The following is a 23,434-nucleotide window of genomic DNA, read 5'->3' as shown; positions in this document are numbered from 1 at the left end:
AGCAGGGGGCTGCAGCCCCCGGCACTGCCGAATTGCCAGCATGGCCAGCACCTGCTCCCCAGGCACTGCAGACCCGGGGTCTGGGGGCAGCCCAGTCTCATGGAGGCCTGAGGTTCACTTTCTGCTTCAGGGTCAGCTTTCTGAAAAGCCTGAAATCCGTGGCCTCACGCCACTATTCGCTATAGCGTAGAGCAGCACAATAAAAAGATTAGTTTGGCGCACTGCAGGTGTAAGATGTCTTTACAGCTAACTTTGACCTAACAAGGCTGGCTGTCTGGGTAGTCTCAAGGAAAACCAGCACTACCTTCCTCAGAGTCAAAGCTTTCTTTTTTTTAAATTGTAGCTGAGGTTCTAACTTTTTAAAAAAAAAAAAAATCCCCTGGCCCAGGTGCTTCCCCACCCCAGACAAAACAGCAGTCTGGAGCTGGTGGAGGAGCCTGGACTAACAGGCAAGCTCAGCCTGCTTCAAGACCTGGTTCCCATGCTTTTACAAGCCCATTAAAATATTATGTTGGTCCTGAACCATACCTAATTCAAACAGGAAGCATCTGCACCGTGGCCAGGAGCAGCAGCCACTTAAATCCTACCTTTTGCCCCCAGCTGTGGCTCCAGAGGGGGCTGGGGAGCAGGGTTTGCTGCTCTCTCAGCTCCCAGGCAAAGCCCAAGTGCTGTAAGAGCCATTGGTTCGTCCAAACCCAGGGTTGGTGCCATCAGGGTGCCCCGTGCTGTGGAAATGCCTGTCCTGCCCAGAGAGTGGGGCTGGGGCACAGCCAAGCGCAGGGTCCCCTCTTGCCTCCCTCCCCTGCAGATTTCAGGATAAGCTGCTGCATTTGCAAGGGCTCCCCAGCCACTCACTTGCAGCCCAAGTGCCAGCTGCTGCTGCCGCAGCAGGAGACAGACAGGACAGTGCCTCCAAGTCCCTGGCCTCCGGCTGGGGTCAGTAGCAGCACCAGACCCGACCTGCAACCTCTGGCAACTGATTTCATCCTCCTCACGCCTCTACTCGCTAAATCAAGAGAAAAATATTCTCTTTCTGCAGCCCCACGTGGGCTCTATTTCTGATCACACCCAGCTCGCCAGGTCAGAAACTCTGGCCATTGACTTTGATGCACATCAGTACAGAGAGCAGAGCCGGGGCTTTTTGCCGAGCCAGTGGGCACACTGTGGCAGTAGGGAACACTATTAGTAACAAGACTTGTTTTCATACCGGCAGGTCCCCAGCCCTTTTGCTTGGTATTTTCGTGGCTCATTAAGCTGCTTGCAGCTCTGAGGGCTGCCAGAGGGTGCACGCCATGGTACTGGGAGACGGACCAAGCCCATGAGGGAGGGTGTGAGGCTGGGAGCAGTGCCAGGGTGAAGGTGCTTTTGGCAATACAGTTTTTCCTGGCATCACCTCCCAGTGCCCGGCAAGCTGTCACGGCTGTAGGTGGCCTTTATATTTTTAACATGTGCTTCTAGACTGATCCTGTGTGTCTGCAGGAGCCCTGAAGCTTTTTGCCCATTTCTCTTCCCCCAGCCTGTGCTCGGTCTTATGTTATCCAGAGCTGGCAGTTTCTCTCAGGGTTGGTGAAGGTGCAGATCAGCTGATAGTAAAGCAGAAGCCAGAGCAGTGGCATGGTGTGTGCGGGAGAGAGCTCCTAAGGACTCCTTTCCAGCCACCCTGGCAGGGCTGGGCAGCCTGCCCTGGTAGCAGGGCATGGGATGAGAGGTGTCACACTAGGTCATGTTGCTGCAGGGACCGTGCCTCTGTCAGATGTCTGGGACGACACAGCCCATCACTTGGGCCAGGCTCAGGCATTGAAGAGCCAAATGCTGCAGCATCAGTGAGTGGTGGGGGATTTTAATTCAAAAGGTCTGCTCAGCATATAAACCTGCAGCACTTCGGTCACATTTTCTACTGGCAAATGGTTAAGCATGGGATTTATAAACCATTGGAGAAGGAGAGAGAAGCGGAGGTGTAATTCGCTCCAAAGCTGCTGCTGGTGGTGAGCAGGGACTTGCACCTCTCCAGCTGCTGCCATCCCTGCCCAGCCTCAGAAAGACCTCCATCACAGGGACAGGATGGAGCCAACGGCACCATGCAGGTACCACCATACCATCAGAGACCACCACTACTGCACACTGTGCTGGCAGCCTCACTCTTGCTGCTGCTGCCCCTGCTCACTGCAGGCTCTCAAAAGTGGTTTTTTTGGGGCCACTGTTTGCTCTCCTCTCCACATAATGAGCACAAGTCGTCCCCTTGGCACACAGAAACAGGGCAATGCTCTCCCAGCTTATCAGTCTGAGATGTTCTCTTTCTCATCCGATGTGGAGCTACCACTCATCTTCCGGCTGCTCTCCTAACAATTGCTTTATTAAACCAAACAGCCACATCCATGAGCAAACACTGCAGAGCCCGCGTGTCCCAACAGGAGCAAGCTAAACAGCTGTCCTTCCTGTGGCCACTGCTCCTTGGAAAGGAGGGACATGGGATCAATTTCCCTTCCCTCTGGAGGAAGTGCTTCAGAGTCCAGGAGCATTCCAGGAATTCAGATGAAAATCAAATCCTAAGAGATCAATCAAAAGTTTTAGATCACATGATACGCCTTGATGTCTAAACAGGGGAAACTTGGCAAAGAAAGCTGTTTGGCCTGGGAGGCAGCCGAGGGGAGGGCAAGATGTCCAGCATAGAAAGTGCTTGTCTTGTAAGAAAACATGCAGCAATGAGAACAGCAAAGGTGAAGCAACGGCAGCTCAGGTGCAAAGGATGGGGGGTACCTTCCCTGCGTCAGTTTAGGAAGGGTCCATGACCAAAGGCAAGCAAGCCCCTGCCAGACCATGATAAACCATGCCATAAGCCAGAGCCCAAAAAAAAGGCAGGGCTTTCCAGCCTTCCCTAGGTCAGCAGCCTTCATATCAGTTGTGCCTTCACTTAGATGAAAAATGATGCAATGGCAACACCAGCAAAGCTCTCCTCAGGCCAGCAGAGTGAATCCTGGAGCAGGAGGGATCCACATGCCCAAAACACACAACTCTTGTTCCCCAACCAGAGAAAAAAAACCAGCTTTTCCCCTCACACTGGACAGCAGAGTCAGCTTCATGCTGCAGCAATGGCAACAAACTGCCTGCCCTCAGCACAGGGCAGCCCTTATGTTATCCATATCAAAAGCCCCGACACCACTGAGCTTCCAGGGCTCACCCCATGCACTTTTAAGACCGAGCCCTCTCTTCCCATGCGAGCATAAGTACATCCCACACTGCAGCTGCTCTGCACCAAAACCCAGCCTGGGGGCACTTGCATGACTGGCCAGTCCTGGATGCCCAGCAAACACTGAACTTCACACACCAGACTGATCTGCTCTGTTACCACAGTTGGCAGAGCAGGAGAAAGGCTTTCCTCTCGTGTGCTTTCAGACCTGGAAGACTTTTGTTTAATTGCATGCATGATTGGAAAAGGTCACATAAAATCAGGAAACAAGAAATACCATCTCCCCTGGCCCCAGTAAGCGAAGGAGCATTCACCCAGGAGCAGCGTGGCCAGAGCCAGCGCCTTGAATGACTTTGAAGATGCTGTGCCCAACAGGCACTCAGACCAGAGAAGCAGCATGGCAGAAAAAAGCTTTCTGGACAATTCGCCTGAAGCATTTTCAGCTTCTCAGTGACAGCCTTTGGGAAAGGGAGAGAGATTAAACTTGCCGCCAACAAAATTCTTTTAAAACTCCTGGATAAAAGTTCAGTTTTAGATCTGAGGAGGGGGGTGGAAGGAGTTCTGGAGAGCAGATTGCTGGCTCCCATTATGGAAGCAAGCTTAATAAAATTCATAGAAATATTGGTGGTTCTGCTATGCTGTGCCAAGAATGTGTTAGAATAAAACCTTCTGAGCAGAAGGGAGAGATATAATGTCATCTTAGCCTTGATATGAAAGATCAGCATTCATCTCCTAAAGCATATCTCAAGGAGCAGTAACTAACACATTTACTTGCCTTCCCTCCAGAGCAGGTCTCTGCACAGCCTCACTCGCACAGTTCATCACTGCCGCAGCCTTGTACAAATGGTACTGGGATGACCCTGGCTTGCAAAGAAGTGGTATGATAAAATAATAAAGAGGGAGGCATTTTATCTTACTGGGGTTTTAACGACATCCCAGTGCAACACAGACCATTTTCCTCATGGGACCTCTGTTTCCTCCATGGGAAAGCTACATCAAGTTATTCTGGATTTCTTTAAAAAGACCAACCCCACCCTACCCTGAGCCCATGAACCAATGCATTTGGCCACACCATAGCACTCCCCCCACCTCCCTCTTCCCTAACACCGTGCCAAAGCAACGGCCTCGTGCTTTGCCGTACCAGCTAACAGAGCAGGGCGCAAAGCAGACCGACTGGCAGAGAGCTGCAGTCAGGAGGGAGCAGATCGCACTTTCCAGTCCTGCTCCCTTTCCCCTCAAGCTTGCTGTGACAGTAACAGGAGGAGGGAGACAAAAGCTCTAACACTTATTTCTCAGAGCTTATTTTGGGAACCAATCAGCCAGACCCTTGGGACCACAGCTAGCTCTTTGCATGGGTACTGATCCTCTTCCAAGGCTTTCTTTAGTCTCCTGAAGTGCCCTTCAAACCTTGTCCCACACTTGTAGGCGTACGAAGTTAACCACAACTAGGAAAAGTGAAAGGTGTGTGCATGCCTGCCCCCTTCCCCAGATGCTGACTGCACGTAGCTTGAAGCTTGTAGCTTGGCTTTGGCCTTAAGGGTCTGCATGTCCGTAGCTGCACCCAAATGTGGCTGCTGTTCCCCAGTTAATACTCTGCCTCTCTGCAGCCCTTGCCTCGGTTATTGCCAATAACCCACATCCAATTTCCAGCCTAAAACTCTGTAAACCATTTGCAAGTCTAGAAAAGGAGTTCTCTGCCCTTCTCCCTCAGTACTTTTTCAAGGCAGGCAGCACAGACAGCACCTTCATTCAAAATAGGCCCCAGCTCTAACAAATGGTTTGCCAGTGTGGCATCTCTTATATTAATAAATGTGTTATGTCAAACCTGTTTTTAGCTTAGAAGGTAAAAAAAAAACCTGCTCTGCAGGCACACCCACCCCCTGCGAGCAGAGAACCCAGCCAAGCCTTTGTTTCCCATCACCAGCCCTAGCTAGGTTCATTCATCCCTGGGAGCTGAGCACAGACAGATGCAATCCCTCTCCCCAGGCTAGGGCAGGCTTCGCCAGGCTGCCCACAGCAAGAGAGAGGAAAACTCAGCATCACCCTGAACAGACAAGTCTGTCAACACACCCCGCCTGTGAGCCGCTACATGGGAAGGTGCTATCTCCAGTTTGGCCACGACCACCAACGCGAACAGCTCAAGCTTCTTAAAGAGGCTCAGTGTTAACTCCAGGCTCTCAAGGCACAGTGATACTCCTTGTAAGCACCGTTTATCAAATCCCAAAAGCCCGATTAGTGCTTGAACTTTTCCAAACCCAGTCTCTCCCTTCAAAAACATTACTCATTCAGATGCTATTAGTATCCCTTCCAAAACACGCTCCTACATGGAGCCACGTGGACAGGCTTGGATCCTCTTTCCCTTAATGCCAGTCACGCTGTGAAGTCAACAGGGGCTGCAGACAGCTCAGTTCTTGCTACTGAGACACACAAGACAAAAGAGAAAATAAGCACCCGTATCCTCAAAGAGAGAGGAAGGACTGCCCAGGCACTTCAGCAGACTTGAGGTTTTGGAGAAAACACATGCTTCAGAGGGCCTGTAAGTACACTGAACAAGCCATAGTTAAGCACAGAGGCTGAAAAATCTCCATCCGTGGATTTAAAGGACAGTCAGCAATGACAGAGGCACAGGGCAACAAGAAGAGAGGGAAGGACAACTTACCTGTCAGGGGCTGCCCAGAGCAGCTTTCTGAGAGAAGTATCACCTCTCTGACACACCACCACCATAGTGACCGAGCCTGTGCCACAGTGCTGCTAATGAAACAGGATAATCCTTGGAGAAAGGAGCTACTAAAATAAAGTTGGTGCTTTATGCCCCTGTTCTGGCAGGACTGTACAAATGGGTCACCAAGGGAGGAGAGCAGAGTCACACTTTCCTCACTGCTTGGAAGCCAGGCAGTGCAGAGCCAGTCCTTGGCCCAGATGTGGGAGAATAAGCTGAAGAAGCCCACCAAGTCCTTTCAGAAATAAAGCCACGCTGATGTCCGTTGGTAACAAAGAGGCCACAGGAGGAACAGATATAGTGAAATATACTATTTTATTGCTGCACACATGCTTACACATTTTTTCTTAAATATATTACTGTTGCTCTGATAAATTTTACAATCTTCTTAATTCAACAAGTGGCTAGTAGTAAATAAAAAGGACAGAGGCAACAGAACACAATAAGGACACTGGCAACAGAAGAAAAAATCAAAAGGTTTTTATTTTGTGATAAAATTATTTGCAGCAAGAATAAAGTGAATTCAAATCTAAGTTTGGACCTGGCTCATCTTTATTAGAGAGCTTGCCTGCATGCTGACCATCTGCTTATGCATGCTTTTTGATAGCCCTATTTCACCAGAAGGGATGGGAGGGGGGCTAAAGGACCCCGAGTAATTAGACAATCTGGCAGATCTCACAGATGTGACCACTAAGTGCACACAGACAGATGAGGCATTTGCTTGGCAGCCCGTGTGGAGCTGCGCTACTGGGGAGGCAGATCAAAAGGCCATGCTGCCCTTTCCTCCCACGTGTACAACTGCAGTCTCGCTTGCTCCACGCTTAAGGATGCAGGAATGGAATTATTCCAGAGCAGGCATATGGAAAATGCTTCCCAGCACCACTGCTCCTCCTCTGCCTTCCTCCCGCTTTGCCCACCAGTGTCCATTTTGCTTTAGCAGCTGAGGCATCTGCAGAGAAAAGCATTAGCACATTCCTCAGTAATCCTGTTTCTGCATCTCTTTCAGTGCAAACAGAAGGCAAAGTCCATGTTCTGGTCTCTGGTGGCTCTGTGCAAGCCTGGTGCAGGGCTGTCACAACCACTGCTGTGGAAAGCCGACTACTAAGATGTCAAATACGGAATTTATGCAGGAGGAACAGAGGGGATGTGATAAACGAAACATACTGCTTACATGTTCAGTATCACCTTCAGCTATACAGGGAAGCGAAATGCAGGGGAACTGAACCAGCTGGGTCAAGCTGTCAGTTGTTTCTGTAGCAGGCTTTCATGAGCCTGACACTCTACTGAGCAAGAGAACAGGCAGTTCTGCTTCCACCTGTCTTTCTCCAAAATATATGGGACTTCATATTAAAGCTTTCCTAATAGCTCTTCCCCTCCTCACGTCCACTGAGATGCCTTTATCTGTTCAAGTTGTGCTGGGGTCTTTGGTGGTCCTGTCAAAGCCACACCAAGCTTAGAGATGGACATGGAGGTACGTTCCACAAATCACACAACAAACACACCACTCCCCTCCATGTCACCACCCCAAACAGAAGCACACTACTGCTATTCCCTGCTTCCATACAGCAACACACCCCTGCAGGGACACATCCTCTTCCCTCACCCTAATATAGCTCCAGAAAACAAACCACAAGAACTCCTTGCACTTTCTCACAAGCATTTTGAAACAGAAGAATTGAAGAATGTCCTGCTTGAATAGCCCTGCAGCCACAGTCCCAAGCCCCAAAGAGACTGTTCTGCAAGAGAAACCAGTTAAACACAGGTGGCAAAGTACAAAAGCATCTGGGGTCTAGTTAAGTCAATGCACCTCATTCCTGCCCCACCAGCTCTCTCCCCAGCTTCTCTTAGTGCAACTCAATCCTGACATGTGATTTTACCAAAGTCCAGCTTCTCTTGAGTATGATGGCCAAACCCCAGTGCTCCTTCCTCACTGCAACCAAACCCAGCCTGCCCAGTGCAAGTGGTGGCCAAAGCCTGCCCATGTACATGCAAACAGCTTCAATGCATGCCAGATACAGGCAGCTGCTCCGAGCAGGGCAGCGAGGCTGCCATTCTCACATGGTGTGGGAGCATCAATCTCTTACCTGGTGAGATGAGCAAAGAAAAGAAACCCATCCTCCCAATACATCTACACCTGAAGCAAGTCCCTGCCAAATGCTGGATGTCCAAACCCTTTCCTTATCCATGTGAAGCACCACTACCATTAGAGAAAACAACACCCTGAAGCTGTGGGGGATCCGTGGCCAGTTCCCACCCCAAACACTAAAAGCACACCTGACATGGTTTATTTCAAGCTCCTGCCTCATAAAGTGACCAAAATGACAATGTGCGTCACTGAAGCCCACTGCCTGTGCAAGATTTTCTGTGTGCTTCACACAACACCTCCCTCCCAACTCACAGCACAGCAAAGAGTGCCTGGCCTGTGCCTTGGCAACCCAAGACTCTCACAACCTGCCATTCTGGAGATATACAGCTCTGAGGGCAGCTTATTTGGCAAGGCAAGCTTTATGCAGGGGTATTGCCTGCTAATTGCTGCCAAGGAGAAAGAACATCACCACCCTCATTAGGAGTCTAGGGAGAAAACACAAGATAACATGACCTACTGCAGAACACATATTCAAACACATTCATTAGTACAAACACTGAATTTCCTCGAGAACAATAAAGCTACAGGGCTCAAGGCTGAGCAAAGCCAGAAAGTCGACTAGTGGGACAGCTGCCCTGCAAGAGACCCAAAAGGTCCCTTTTCCTTTTAAAAAAGATTTCCAGTGACCCCTCTTCCCTAACCCACTAAGCAAATCAGTTTCACTCTACCACAATGGACAAAAAGAAAGGGAAAAGTAGTTTTGAATAAGGTTTCCTTCCCCTATTAGGAAGAAAAAGGATGCTCTCCCTTTTTTATGCATTGAAAGCTACTGCTTTCTAAGAACAGAAGGACCCTGGTCTCTACTGTATTCCCAAAGACGTTTGCTCAGAAAGCAAAGCTTTTAAATTCTGAGCACTTCAAAGCAATGAAAAGCTAGGGAAGACCTGGAAATCACTGGGTTTCTTTACTGAAGAACTAGAATAGCAGGTGAAGACAGTGCCTTCCACATAGCCAAGTATTCCTGTGTCCCTGTTAGGGAAGCACTGCCCACCTCTGCCAATCTTAGAATGCTGACAGTGAAGGAACGGCCACCTCCTTTCCAATACATACTTATTTGGAGAGTTTAACCCAATTTTCCTCCTCTGCTGGTGGCAATTCAACAAATATCCTGGCATGAACCAGTTTCAGAGGTGTGTTGTTGGGCAACAGAATAGGATGGGTCCTAACACCAGGCAGCAGCAAGTCCCCCAGAACACCTCCCTTACCACCCCCAACAGCTTGCAGCCTCCTAACCACATTGTATTGTACAAAGCAGCAGCTACTGATTTGGGCTGAGCTTTGGAAGCTACTTCTAAAAGGAGAAACAAAAACCAAAATAAAACCAAACACAAACCAGATATGCAAATGTCCAGACACAAATAAATTAAAAAGAAACCATGCCTGAAAGTAGATGGGAAGGAAGACAAAGGAGGGGAAGAGACATTCAGACACGCAGATGTTCTTGTACTCCAAGCCAACCCACTGGGGGCTACGCAGGCTGCATAGGACAGGCAGGGGTTGCACACATCAGCACTCAAGCCCTATACTGGCCAGGAGGTTTTCCAGAGCTTCAAGTTTCTGGTTGGCTTCCTCGATGGCACTGTAAGTCTGCACATTGCTGGTGATGTGGAAGCGGATGTCATCAACCAGAGGAATGGAGTCAGTCTCCTGCCGTTCCTCCACAGCCTCTGCATTCTCCTTCACAGCGGCCACAAACTCCTCCAACTCCACCAGCTGGACAGGATGGAAAAGAAAACCATTAGGAAAACAAGATGACAGGTAAAGGGATGTACAGGGGCGGGATAATGTGTTCAGCCCCTGTTGAGGGATCCCACAGAAGAAAAAGGGTACATGGACGCCCAAATCTTCCTGTGTCTCCTACTGACACCACTTGGAGATCCTGCCACTCATCATAAGCAGGCAGTAATACTCCAGCAATAAATGGTCACAACTGTAAGCAATCTGCACCTCAAACAGCTCACTGTAAGACTCACTAACTAAATATCCTTAGTTCTGGTACTGGGGCACATGAATATACAAAATACCCCCTCCAGAAAGGCTCCTCAGCAGGAACCAGGGGATGCTGTCAGACACTTTTGGGAAATGACTTGCAACAGGCAAGACAGTGAGTGCTTGTGCCCAGTTCAGAACCAAGAGCCACAGATGACTATCCCCACCATGGCTCTCAGCCCCACCACCAACAGCCGACCAGCAGATCACAGCAAGGCAGCTGCTCTGTTCTGCACCCAACCTGACAGAATCAGGTCACCCATGAATGATTTTTGCATCAAGTTCCCCAGAAACATGTGGTGTGCTGAAGGGTGAGAGGCAGCTTCCGTCTGTCTACGCTACCAAACTGTGCCTGGGCACGGCAGGTTGCTGAGCCCTGCTCTATGCTACACACACTGCCAAATTCTCTCCCTGTTGCCATCATCAGTGCATATCCACAAGATGCTGGCAGCTGCCGATGTTTGAACAGCTGGGGTGGCTCCATTTGTGCCAACACCCTTAGGAAGGCAGTTTGCCAATGCTGGGTCGAAGGACTCCCATTCAGGCTAGAGAAGGGGGATGCAAGAGGAACACACAAGCAAAGCCCTACCTTGCCCAATTACTACTTGGGATATTCTTTCAGCTGCCAAACCAAATCCCTTTTTCAGAAGCCAGAATCTGGGTGCGTGCTGATATGTCTATCATCCCCAAGCTACACACTGAAGAAAGTAACAGCCCCGGAATCATTTCCTTCACTGTTTCCATACGCCAAAAAGAATCTCACACCTTTCAAGCTGAAGGTGAAAATGTTACATTCCCATGTGAACTGTTCAAGCCATTTATAAAGATCTGCATCAGGACAAGAACACCCCATAGATTCTAGTTTATCCTTCCACATGGCAACTTTCTCCATGAGTCCTGAAATTTCAAGCTATTATCAGTCAGGATTACACTTAAATGGAGCCCCATAAAGAAAACTTCAGTGTTAGACTCATTACTTCTGGCTGTTCAACGACCAAATTTCCCCTGTGGAAACCCCTGCTGTTAAATTTGTCATCCTGGAGGAGAGTAGAGATCACACTGATTATTCATTTCTACAGTATTATACCAGGAAGAACTCCCTCCAGCAAATGCTGAAAAGAATTTCCAGCACAGAGCTTCCCTGCACACCCTGTTGGGTTCCAGGCTGCAGCTGGTGTATTCAGGCAACACCGCTGTTGCTCTGGCCACAGTGGCTGAAAGCTTGGCAAGAGTCACCTGCCGAACTTTTTTGGGCAGATTTTTCACCCCAGTACAGTCCACAGGAATGTACTAGACAGCCACCAGCATCTGGCTTACTACAGCAACATCAGGTACTGCCACACTCCTCATCCTCTGTCCTAACTCACCATATGCTTTCCTACTTAACCCCTGCTCTTTTCCAGGAAGCACACTAAACCAGAGAGGGCAACCATTTATTACAGACCAAAGTGCAACCATTAAACCTGTTGTATCTATGGCTCACACCGTGCAGTTAGATTGACAGGCACATGTGGTAAGTGCAGTGGGGAGTGTTTCTGCTACCTTCTCGATGATCTTTGCCATGTACTCTGTGCACTGGTCCTCCAGCCGGGTCAGCTGGAACAGCTTTGCAATCCTCCAGATGCTGACAATGTTGTCCTCATCGAGGATCTGAGCCAAGGTCCTGCCACAAAGGCGCTTCAGCCCAGGCAGCAGGTACATGTCTGCCACGCACAGCACGTCGTAGGCGTTTTCCGGGGACAGCTGGCAATGGAAAGAGGGGAATTACTGCCTAATCCTGCCCACTTCACTTGTCTCTGGCAAACTGCCTACTTCTCTTGGGTCTTAGCAGAGATTCTCTGAAGTGTTGTTTGGTCCATTACTAGACAAGTGTTAATAGTACTACGGAGAGACAGGAGCTCAGTCTTTCAGGGCTAGGTCTCCACTCAGTTACCACAGAGGAGTTTAAAATGCTGCAGTGGCAGCTTGCTCACCACAAAGCAAGAATTTTCCCATGCTGCAGCTAACCCCTCTAGCTAACCACAAAGCAATGCTGGAACACCGAATTACAGCCAAATGCTGGCTGATGAAAAGTGCTCAGTGTGGCAGTGGAAGGAGGTAGCTTTTACCAGAGGTACTGAAAGCCCTTCAAACAGAACAGACTGGCAGAGTAGGGCACCTTGTCCCCACTAGGGCTTTTCCTCCCATTTTGTACTGCTGGACTTGCATTTATTGAAAAACATGCCAAATTCTCTTAAGTTCCTTCCTCAAACTGGCTCCCTGTGACAGCACAACCTCCCTGGCACAGGGATACATCCAAGGACAGAAAATTGCACCCCAAATAAACTATAGGTGATGCCCAACTGGGTAAGGAACAGACTCTGCAAATCAAGTACTACTGGAGATTTAACAGGCATTCAAACCTAACTAAATTCATGCACCAGATGCTCAAGTTTACACTGTTGTGCATGGCCTTTAACATTTTCAGTCTCTCAAGCTCGAGAACCACCCTCCCATTTCCTTCTTGGGTACTTTTGCTCTTTGCTAGTGATCTGAGGATAAAAAAAATGCTGTAGATAATGCTGGAGACACCACCTCCAGCTTCACTCAGTTTCTTCCCCCTGGTTGGGCAAATCCTATTTTAGTCAGCCATCTGCGTCACTAACCTGAACTAGAGCCTCTCTCTGCACAGTTCTGTTCCTGCTAATGTGAAGTGCAAAGAGTGCAGTTACCCACGTCCATTTCAACAGCAAATCTGCAGGATGCAGCATACCCTGGCTGTGGAGGAGTCAAGATGATTTGCACTAGAGAGCAAGCCACACTGGTCTAGACTGAGGAATGGTAACTCTGGTACAGTGTGATCCACTGCCCTGATAACTGGTCAGCAGCAAAACCATTGCTGTCCACATCTACCCATGTGGTTGCTCACTGACAACTGCAAAACACTGATTATTTCTTCCCCTACAGCTGTCCACACCAGCGTTTGGAGAGACTACTCACAGAAAATGTCTCAGCTGTATAACATCCTGCAACAGCTGTGCAGAAGGATGCAAGATATATCAGAGGCATGGCACAAATGCCATAGTGCCACAGTGGGGTAAAAAAGCTCTTGGGGTTATTAATCAAGTGCTGCTTTGTCCTTTCATAAGTTCCAGGAACCTCATGAGTTGGAGGCATTTGAATCAGTACTATTGATGGCAGCAGCGCCCAACTGCTTGATCAAGGACAAACGTGGCAAATGTTCCTCCAAAAGCTCCTCTTGAGCCCACACAAGTATTCTGATCAGCAACTTCTCTTTCTGCCTGGAACCCTTTCTGTCCTGTGCAAACACTCTTCCCTCCAACTGCAAAAATTGTCACTGCTACGTGGGAGAGAGACATATAAATCCTTTGGAAAAAGAAACATGGAATTGGGAGTGCTGACACTGGGCTGGAGAAGCCAAGTTTTCCTGACCATTTTTCCTGGTAGTTTTTCATGACAGGTGAGCTCTCTGCAGAAGCTCATATCTTGGCTGCTCAGTATGAAATCCGAGCTAGTTTCTGTGATGGCACCATTCTGCATAGAAAATATACAAGCAAGACTCTTTCAACTCCTTGTTGTTGGTCTGTCCTCCTGCTCCAAGTCCCAGGCAGGACAGCTGAGACACCACTTGGAAAGGAATGGCTGCTTGGGAAACATCCTTCCTGTGAGCCATCACGAGGAGGGCAGGCAGACAGGAGAGATGCAAGGGAACAGGGTCACGCTGCAGTGCGGTCCCAAGATCAGGAGGGTCTTCACAACCCCAACATGCTTCTTTGCCCCCCACCTGCCCTTTCAGCACATGGCTGAGGGAAGAGTGCAGACAAGTGAAACATCTGCTCTCTGGCATACCAATGGCAATCCTGCCCTCGCTGCCTGCTAAATACATCTCTCCCTACTGCACATTCCCTGTTGCCACCCAGAGGTGAACAGATCAGCAGAAATAAGGTCACAGCTGCATGCACTCTCTGTATGTGGCACCTAACCCAGAGCACAAATACTGCTTGGGAGAAGTGACACTGGCAGGTGCAGCAGCATCTCTGATCACTGCCCTAATGCCAGAATGTGTTCTGGCATCTTGCAGCTAGACCTGCTAAAAGCATTTGCCACAAAACCCAGGCAGGAAGCTGCTTAAACGCTGAAATTTGCAGCACCTTCCATTAGGCTGAAAACTAGATGGGTTAGGGCCATTTTGTTACTGCTTATGATACCGAGCACAGCAAGGCGTTGGTCTCCCAGTGGAAGCTTTGCCCACCCCAACAATAAACAACAGTGGAAATAATGACTTGCTACAAATGGAAAAGTGGGCTATGATGCCAAGAGTAAATAAGCAGAATCTCTCAACCTTTCCACATCTCCAAATGTGTTCAATCTGCCATCTACTGGCAGTTGCTCACCTTATCCTTCAACAGAGCTCAAGAGGGAAATCCGCAAAGCCCTACATTTGTCACGCCAACATACAACGTGCAACCTAATTTCCAAATTTTTATTATGGGATAAAAGACTAGCTGTTTGCTTCCTGAATGTCATGCACATATACTAGATCCCTGCCTGGCTAACATCAAGTCCCAGTATGTGGGTTCCTGAGACAAAAGTGAGGTAGCAGAGTAGGGCAATGGGATTTAAGAAATCACATGCACACACACCCCTCCAGATGCTGCAGGAAAACACAGCAGTGAACACCTCAAGAATTAACCAGCACGGGAGGAAAGGATCCATGGCTGGCCTCACCTCTGTATCGTCACTGTAGATGTAGTAGAGGACCCGAATGAAGATGTCTTCTGAGATGTTGTGGAGAGTCACCACAGGGATACTGGGCTGCGTCTGCAGCTCCTCACTCTCACTGAAATGGTCTTCAAGAAGGGCTTTGAAATAATCACTGCGCCCACAGAAAAAAGCCTGGAGAGGGAAGAAAGACCAAAATACTAGCATCTTTCTCATTGCACCAAGTCAAACAGCACTACCAATCAGCTGTCAGAGCAGCTCAAAGATATCTCAGAAGTTCAGACTCTGTAACTCTGACTCTTCCTATATTTTGAAACTGCATCTCCAACATTTTTCCATACCTTATTTCTATCCATGCCTACCCTCAGAACAAAAAAAAAAAAATTGTAAACTTAAGAGATTCAAAAGTAGCATGACATTAGGGCAGGAGTTTGAGTTGAGGTTGGATCTCAAAATCCATTCTTACTGCTGTTTACTTGCAGAGCAAACATTCCCCTCTCCAGATACTGAACTCACAAAATAGCAGTAGGAGATTTTGCAGCTGTGAATGTTGTAGCTGAATCCATAAATTTATCTCCTCGTCTCTGCAAGAAAGGTGGGGTTTGCTGTTTTGTTAAATATTTTAAATATAGTTTCCAGCTGCAATAAGGCATTTGGCTTTCCAGCTGATGAGGCAATCCTGCTTCTGCAGTGTATATTCAGCACTGGATGAGTGGGGGAGACAGGTACATTAGACTCATGGCAGAAAGGGAGGAGAATGAAGTATAGCACAAGCACGTACCTTATGGCACAAAAAGTTGTAATCTGCCACCCGGAAACACACGTCAGGACAACTGTTAAAGTTGTCAGTGCTGTCAAATGGCAACTCCCCAAAACCAACCTACGAAGAAAAACCAGAAAACCCTACCTTTAACATTTGTGCTTTAAACACACTCAGGGTCCCAAGTTTGGACGACTTGGTCTTCCCAGAAGCAACCATCCACCCATTCCGTCACCACAGAGCAGAGCACCAGAGATACTCTGAACACAAATTTCAATGGGAGGAACTGGAGTCCTTGCACTCCTGATAGAGATATTCCTGGTACAAGTTACAGCTGCCTCCCTTGTCCATGGAAACTCCCTGATACCACATACACATCTGGAAAGCATTTCTGTGCCACCTAACAAGGCAGATAACCAAGTGGAGGTGAAGTTTACTTCATGTAGTGGGTATTATAAGCATACTAGAGCTTAGGACTAGCCCTTTACTGTGTAGATGTACAGGCAGATGTAGTAATGTATAGATTACATAGATACGTACATCAGTTTGAAATGGTTTGGCTACATTTACTGCCTCACTTGAGTAATCCAACATTGCTAAAGCACATTTTAAATTTTTCATTTGATTTGCAGCCAAAGATAGCGTTGTTGCAGTATTAGTACTCTAGTGAATTATTTTAACACCAACACACCTCCTCCCAATCCCACATGCCAACAAAGACAGCACACACACACACACACACACACACACCCCCCCCCGAAAAAAAAATAATCTGTTGGCCTTACGTTATTTTAAAGTGACACTTCCAAATATTTTTACTTACACCTTATCTTATATACAGGGTATTTCAATTGTAGAGAAAAGTTTATATTCACAGTCATCTAACCAAGACAATCTCTAGAACAAAAGTTTCCCCTGGTTCTCACTTTACAAACGCATACCCCTGCGCTGCCTAAGCCAAGGAGCTTACTACTGCTGTCTCTCATCCAAGAAAGTTACATCCCAAGTTTGCACCTGGGAAAACCCTGGGCTGACCGTGAAGATCAGTCTCCCAGTTGCAGATCACCTAAGCACCATTTCCAACAAGGCTGCCTTGATCTTAACGGAAAGCAACTGACTTTCAGCTGTACTGAGGAGCCAGATGACTCCTCCCTCCCTAACTAAACAAAGACACAGCCTGCAACACACTGGGTTGGTGCTCAGCCAAGCTCAGCTCGAATGCAGCGGGGTTTCTCTCATAAAACAGGTTCTAGGATGTGGCAAGGTACCAAGCTGGCAAAAGCTCACAACAATCTGGACCTATTTGCCAGGCTCTTTGTCCACAACAACATTTGGCAGCTTCTGGTTCCTAATCACAGGAGAGTAAGCCCAGTGGCATTCAAATTGTGCACATGGCTGTCACAGTAATGATGCCCCTCCGTAACACCTCCCTCCTGTGAGTCCTTCCCCATCAGGGAACTCCTCTCCCAGAGGAGATGCAGCAATTCAAGGAACGCTCCCCAACTGATCTGTTACCTGCTTTTTATACAGCTATAACACAATAAGCACATCCAGCATCAAAGATCAGATCAAATTGTCCCCATTGCAGATTCCCCAGGCTGCTATTTTGCTGTTGTCTGTGTCGCATGTTTCAAGGCAGCGAACAAACAGTGGTCTGGGATCTGCAGCCACATGCCCTGTGGCATCCCATTATAAATGCTAGTAGTCATGATCCAACTTCTCACCCTGTTTCCCCACCCTATGCCCACAGCTTCCATGTCCTCTCCTAGAAATTCTGACATCACTTTCCAGGCTACAACTTCGCAGGCACATTCCAGGTAAAACAAACCTAGAAGCAGGCTTTGATAAGATGCCGCTTTTTGTAGCACACGGGTTTTAAACGAGACATAACCTCCACATCTCCTACATGCATCCCTTCTTTGCTCCCCTTTCATTGTCCAAAGGTAAATCTTTAAACAGAATCCATCCCTCTGGAATGGACATGGAGTTTTATTTGCCAGAGTTTGTCTCCTGAATTACAAACACCTCCACATTCACCATACAGAAATACTCTCAACACCTCTTAGCATAAGGCTGCTTGAACATTCACAGTATCTTCCAGCCCTCACATGCGGAGGACCACATCTTTGCTGCTACCAATTTGCTATTAGCACTTACATAGAAGTGTCGCTGGAGGCAAAAACATACAAAACAAATCAGTGGCAGCAATTTGTACCTTGGCCAGATTATCTCAGCAAGAAAATTGTAACTAAATTACAACACAAAATACAGGCGTTAGTGATCCAAAAGAAGATCAGCCCATAACCAGATGCAAGTAGATTAGATTAAAAAAAAAGCATGCTGTAAATAGTCCAGTTAATCTGCTTCTGCCAAATGGGCAAAGCGAAGCACAGGAATAACTGCCATGGACAACCACACTACACAGGTGTGGGGACAGACAAGATGGAACCCATCTACTTGTTTCCCACTGTTTTTTCTATGCATTACAAGATTTAGCTTTACCAGAAACGTGACAAATGGTCACATTTTTTTTGCAGCCACACCAAATGTCAATACAGATGGAAAGAACAGTATTTATTTCATGGCAAATTCTGATCCTTTTAAGTCTGATTTCATCTTGGTTTGGAAAATAAGATTTCAGTTAAAAGGTAATGAAAAACCAGCTACAAGGAAACGTTGTGCCTACAGACTCATATACTGGAAGCCCTGGAGTCTCTAACTCAGAGGGCTCCTGGCAGACACGAGATGAATAGCTAGGCAGACAGACAGCGGAAAGCCAGAGGGTTTTTGACAGTTGCCTCGCTTTTGAATGTATTTTACTTAAATCTGTCATTGCTAAATTTTATTGCAACTAACCAAAGAAGCTGTTGTGGTCAGAAAAATTCTGGCGATTACTAGTTTAAAACAAAACAGACAAACAACCACACTTTTAAAAACAAACACTGCAAGAGAAAAGGCTTTCAAGTATAAACAGGAATGAGAAACAAGATTATAAATGTGTTTCAGAGTTCAAAGAATAGATTATTCTCACTAAAAGCTAATAATGAACCGTGAGTGGATAGCAAATGTTAATTATTGTTTTAGTCATATAACATATTACTGAACTATGAAATTGGGATGCATAGAGTTTTCTGCATCATTCAAGATCAAAAACATTACACGCGAATTATTTGCTTATAGTGAAAGATGTATACATCTCCATTTCATGTAATATGGCATATGACATGCAGCAGCTCAGAATGCCTCTTGCCAAATTCTGGAAATGCTGGCTTTTATTCAGAAGCTGAGTACCTATTTTGTTCTGCATAGACTGGGGAAAAAAAGGTAGGTTTCTCTCAAGAACACAGATGTTTGTATGTGACTATTCAGCTGCCCCTGACATTTTAGGTTACATAGTTTGTATACTACTCCTTGTATGACATCAAACCCTGTAAAAATGAGGATATGCAATTCCTCTGTCCCAGAAAAAAAGATGCTTAATTCACAGAATTTAAAAATTTGGAAACATTAGTATGACATATAAACGGCAATCAGATGAAGGGCTTTGTTCATATATTCTTTGTAAGTTAACAAAATAAAAAAAAAAGAGAACTAGAGAAAGAAAAACTGGATTCTTTTAGAATTTTTTCAGGCTTAAACAAAGCACCCATGTATGTGCATGATATACAAGTTCTATAGTGAACAGGCACGTGCCCATGCCTCTTCACCTTTACAGCCATACCAAGTCTAATGCTGCTGTAACTGCCCTTGTCCCGATTTATGAACACAGCAAGAAAAACACAGCTTACATAGGCATTCACAGCACTGTCAGATGATTATATTATTGATTTTCATATTTTCCTTCCCAGCTCCTATTCTGCCTGAAAGAAATAAAATGGAAGTGTTTCTAACCCTTGAGAAGAAAAGCTTAACCTGACATGAGCATGCCATCAAGGTGTGGGAACAAGCAATCAAACAGAAAGCTCTCCTTTTATTTGTGAAAGTACTTAAAATTTATGTAAATCTCACTGTTTTGGGGGCCATGTGCCTTATTTTAATTCTTGGGAAAGTAAATCTGAGATTTATAGTATCACTTCCCTTTAAAGCCTGCAAACATATAGAAAAGCCACAAATAAACACACAGTTATTTGGGGGAGGCAGGTTATGTAGGAAAGATTTCTGCACTGGTAGATGGAAACTTGATGGAGAAAAACTCTCTCTATAAAGTGCTCAGTACTCAGAGAAAGATGTCTGCCAAAAGACAGCACAAAACACACTGGCTTATTACAGGTAAGAAACCACATCCATGCAAAAGCACACACATACGTTCTCTGCACCAAACAGGTCTATTTGGTAGGGGACAAAAAGAAAAAAGGCAACAAACTTCGCTGCATCACTCAGTCATACAATCTCTGGGCACAGCCGCCACCTAAAATGAGTTCATGCTATTAAATCCAGTGGTTGGTATGAGAGAGAGGGGGAAAAAAAAGGACAGACAAAAGAGCAAAGTGAAGCTGCTGATATTACAGAAAACAACAGATGCAGGGAGAATGAAGACCACTAATATTTATCCTGTTCTCCTGCAATTGGGAGTGAAGATCCACATATATGAGCCTAACTAATAATACTGATGGTATTTTAACATAGTGATCATCAACCTGTGGTCTGTGGGCTATTTCTAAGAGTCAACAAGACGTAGTTATGAAAAGCAAATCTATTGCCAGTCAAGTTAAATTCACTTCAGAGGGACTCACATTTCTGCTGGAAATATTTTCAGAGTTTGAAAGCACCTCTCCACTGCAGAGTGTTAGTTCCTAGCAAGCAAGCCCAGCAAGCCATCTTCCATCTATATGTCCCTTCGGGTACCAACGCCTGCTGATAAAACATTTCTGATACTCAAGAAGGACAGCAGGGAGAAGGAAAAACTGGTGGGGGCCAACTTTTGTTCCATTGTTGTCAATGGGGAAATCCCCACTAACCACACGGCAAGAGTTTTGTTTACAGAGGTCCCTGCTGGAGGAAAAATCCGAAGGAAAGGACCAGCACCCACAGCCTCATTAAACAATTTTACAGCATTTCCAAGTAATAAAAGGCTTTCAGCATTTGGAGCACCAACAAACAGGCAAGCACTAAACTCAAATGGAAAAAATGTGACTGAACACATGTGAACACATACCACAGCCCCATGGAGACCAGAAGTAGTATAAATGCTCCCTACCCTCAGTTCAGCTGGCAGGGCGCAGTCTGCTAGGAGAGCCAGATCTTCCTGCAGCCGGCAGTTACCTGTGGGCTCAATCGTCAGCACTTTCACACATGTCCCTGGCTTGGAAGAAACTGGAAGAAGCAAAAAACAAAACAGCAGAGATGCCTAAATTCCTCTACAAACATTCTCTCCCATTTAGAGAAAAGAAAGGCACTCCAGGAAAAATCAGTGTAATTGCTGTTTAGCTTTTACTGCAAAACACACGTGATTCCTCTATGTAAACATGCATACGGCAACCCTCAGTACAGCTGGTGAGCAGGGCTGGAAGGGAATGCCTGTATTGTTGTCTCTCCTAAAACCTCCACTTAATTACTTGTGCTAGAATATCAAGCATGGCAAACAAAGTTGTCACAGGCATATTTCAAGCCCAACTTGCTCTCTGCAAATCCTTGTCAACAATTATAGTTGAGGACCGTTGATCAGGTTGCCCCTGACCCCTGCAGGAGCCACTCGTACAATGCCTTCCCCAGCTGACCAACCCTACCACTGACAGCATCACCTAAGGTGAAGCCTATGCCAGGGAGTATTTAGTTAAAACAAAGCTGCTTCCATGCCCCTCTGCTTGGCCACGTGCTCTCATGGGTCCCATTTCAGCTGCACCATCCTAACTTCAATCGAGGGGAAAAAGGGATTTATTCTTGTTTAGTTAATAAGTTCTGTGCACCCACGTCTGTCCTCTACTCGCTACCTGTAGATCCCCAAAGCACAAAGACCCCCAAAACACCCAGATTCCTCAGTGTGCCTGTGTTGTCTGCAAACATTAGATAAGCATTGCTACCACCACCAAAGAGATCAAATAAACCACCCAGAGATGGCAACTCCACTTGCCTTTTTCAGACCTAGTGTGTCTTCCTGTCTTGCCCTACCAGCCTGCACAATTAAGCAGCCTGATAATGGGGAAGCAAAACACACGATCATACTTTTGTGGTCCTGTTATGACCAAAGTTGCTGTGGAGCTCACTGAAGCCAACCCCCTAACTTCAAACAAGGGCAGCCCAAGGTATGCCCAGCTATTGTGTTACAACACTGCTGCCATCGCAGCCTTTCCTCTTTCCGGCCACCGCCCTCACTCAGTTCACTACCCCAGGTTTGTTTTCAGCTCAGCATGCTTTGGGGTGAGGACTAGAGTAAGAAAGACGTGAGTCCCTGGCATACAGGGAAGCAGGTGAAAAAACATGAAGCACCCCTGGAAAATGCAAAGTTGCAGTGAGGAAGGTTCGAGATGCTGTTTGGAGCAAGAGAGATGTAGAGTTAACTCTCAAGGACAAAAGAGTTAGGCAGCCCCACGCTGAATTGTTCAGAAGGATTTCTGACAGGAATGATTCACTGCATTAAAACCCCTCACAGGTGAATCACGCCACCTTGAGACCTCATTTTTCCTGACATTTTGCACAGCATTACATGAGCTTCATCAGATGACTCCATTGGGTCGTGGGCGAAACAAGACCACGATGTGCCACAAAACAAGTTCTCCACCCCCTCCTCCATGTTACTGCTGCAGTCTTCAGATATGCCACCAGTGTACCTCAGAAAGGCTGAACATCCCAGAAAGACACTGGAAAGCGAAGGATAATTCACCAATACAAGCCAGTCAGGTACTGTCATTGCTACACACAGAGCTACACCAGCAAGGAGACAGGCTGCTGTATCAGCGCTAAATGGTACCTTCAGATAGGTGACTTCCAGGGTAAATAAGCCAAGCGGAGACCTGGCACAAACACAAACAAGACTGAGTGAATTTTCTCAGAGAGCCCTGTCTACTTACAGACCAGCATGAGAGAAGGAAATTTCTCACTGTGCAATTAGAAATTCTTCATGGCAAAGAGAATCATTTATACTTGTGCAGTGCTTATTATAACAGTTGCCAAATCAATCAGCCTCTGTAAGCGCTAATGGACCCAGCAAGTTTTAAGCAGCAGTCAACAGAAAGAGTTTTCCTGGGATCTGCAAAGCCTCTGAACACTTTCAAAGCGACATGAAAGAACAGTGATTTGTCTGACAAGCACATCTATCACGAGACATTTCAGACAACGCATGTCTCAAATCCACGACAACAGCATTTGGTATCACAAGCAACTCTCCTAACAGAGACAACAAAAATCAAGGTCACAGATCAGGAATAAGCTGTTGGCTGCAAGCAAGCAGCAAGGACCACCACCTTCTTGCAAGAAATAGGAATGAAGGGCTTTCTGAAAAAAGTAACATAAACAATGCAAGGAGCTGGAAGGAATAACCCAGCTACAGCTTAGAACGGCGGATTTTGTCTTTCTTCCCAGTCCAGCCCAGCTGTACAGCACTGAACGTCACCTACCAATTCATCAGCTGCCTTTGTTTCCACTGCTCAATAGTTCTTTGTAGTCTTTTTTTTTTTCAGTTGAGCCAATGCACCGCAAAAAATAAAAGCCACAAAAACCTCCACCAAATTCCCAAACCTTTCCAAAATGATGCCATGCTCATAATACGTGTCTTATACATCCTCCTCCCAATGCCACAACTAGGTGCAACCACAGGTTCTACACACCCAGTGCCTCCACTATGAAGGTGAGCATCACAAACCTTGCTCTCAACCTTTTTGCCCTAAAACTTGTAGAAATAACTGGAGAACATTTATTTTCAAATACCTCCACTTCCAAAGGAAGGATTATGGCTTAATCTGGACAAACCCTGTC

The 23,434-nt window shown here is 46.7% G+C and overlaps 1 protein-coding gene across 3 annotated transcripts in view; it reads right to left on the bottom strand.

Moving 5' to 3' along the window:
• Positions 1–6,202: 6,202 nt before the first annotated feature.
• Positions 6,203–23,434, bottom strand: part of ABTB1 (ankyrin repeat and BTB domain containing 1) — a 28,460-nt gene continuing 11,228 nt past the window's right edge. For 2 of the 3 annotated variants that reach the window (XM_075096018.1, XM_075096017.1), the window contains 5 exons: positions 20,721–20,836; positions 15,545–15,643; positions 14,770–14,937; positions 11,584–11,784; positions 6,203–9,765 (listed from right to left, as the gene is read on the bottom strand). In XM_075096018.1, coding sequence (XP_074952119.1) covers positions 9,559–9,765; positions 11,584–11,784; positions 14,770–14,937; positions 15,545–15,643; positions 20,721–20,836 — 791 coding nt within the window. In that variant the 3' untranslated portion in view covers positions 6,203–9,558. The remainder of the gene's footprint in view (positions 9,766–11,583; positions 11,785–14,769; positions 14,938–15,544; positions 15,644–20,720; positions 20,837–23,434) is intronic. The other variant, XR_012661035.1, reaches the window with a different exon arrangement.

Source organism: Phalacrocorax aristotelis, chromosome 6, assembly GCF_949628215.1.
Source record: "Phalacrocorax aristotelis chromosome 6, bGulAri2.1, whole genome shotgun sequence".
Lineage (NCBI taxonomy): Eukaryota > Metazoa > Chordata > Aves > Suliformes > Phalacrocoracidae > Phalacrocorax > Phalacrocorax aristotelis.
The sequence above is the reverse complement of the archived record's forward strand: the minus strand, read 5'-3'. Positions and strand labels throughout refer to the sequence as shown.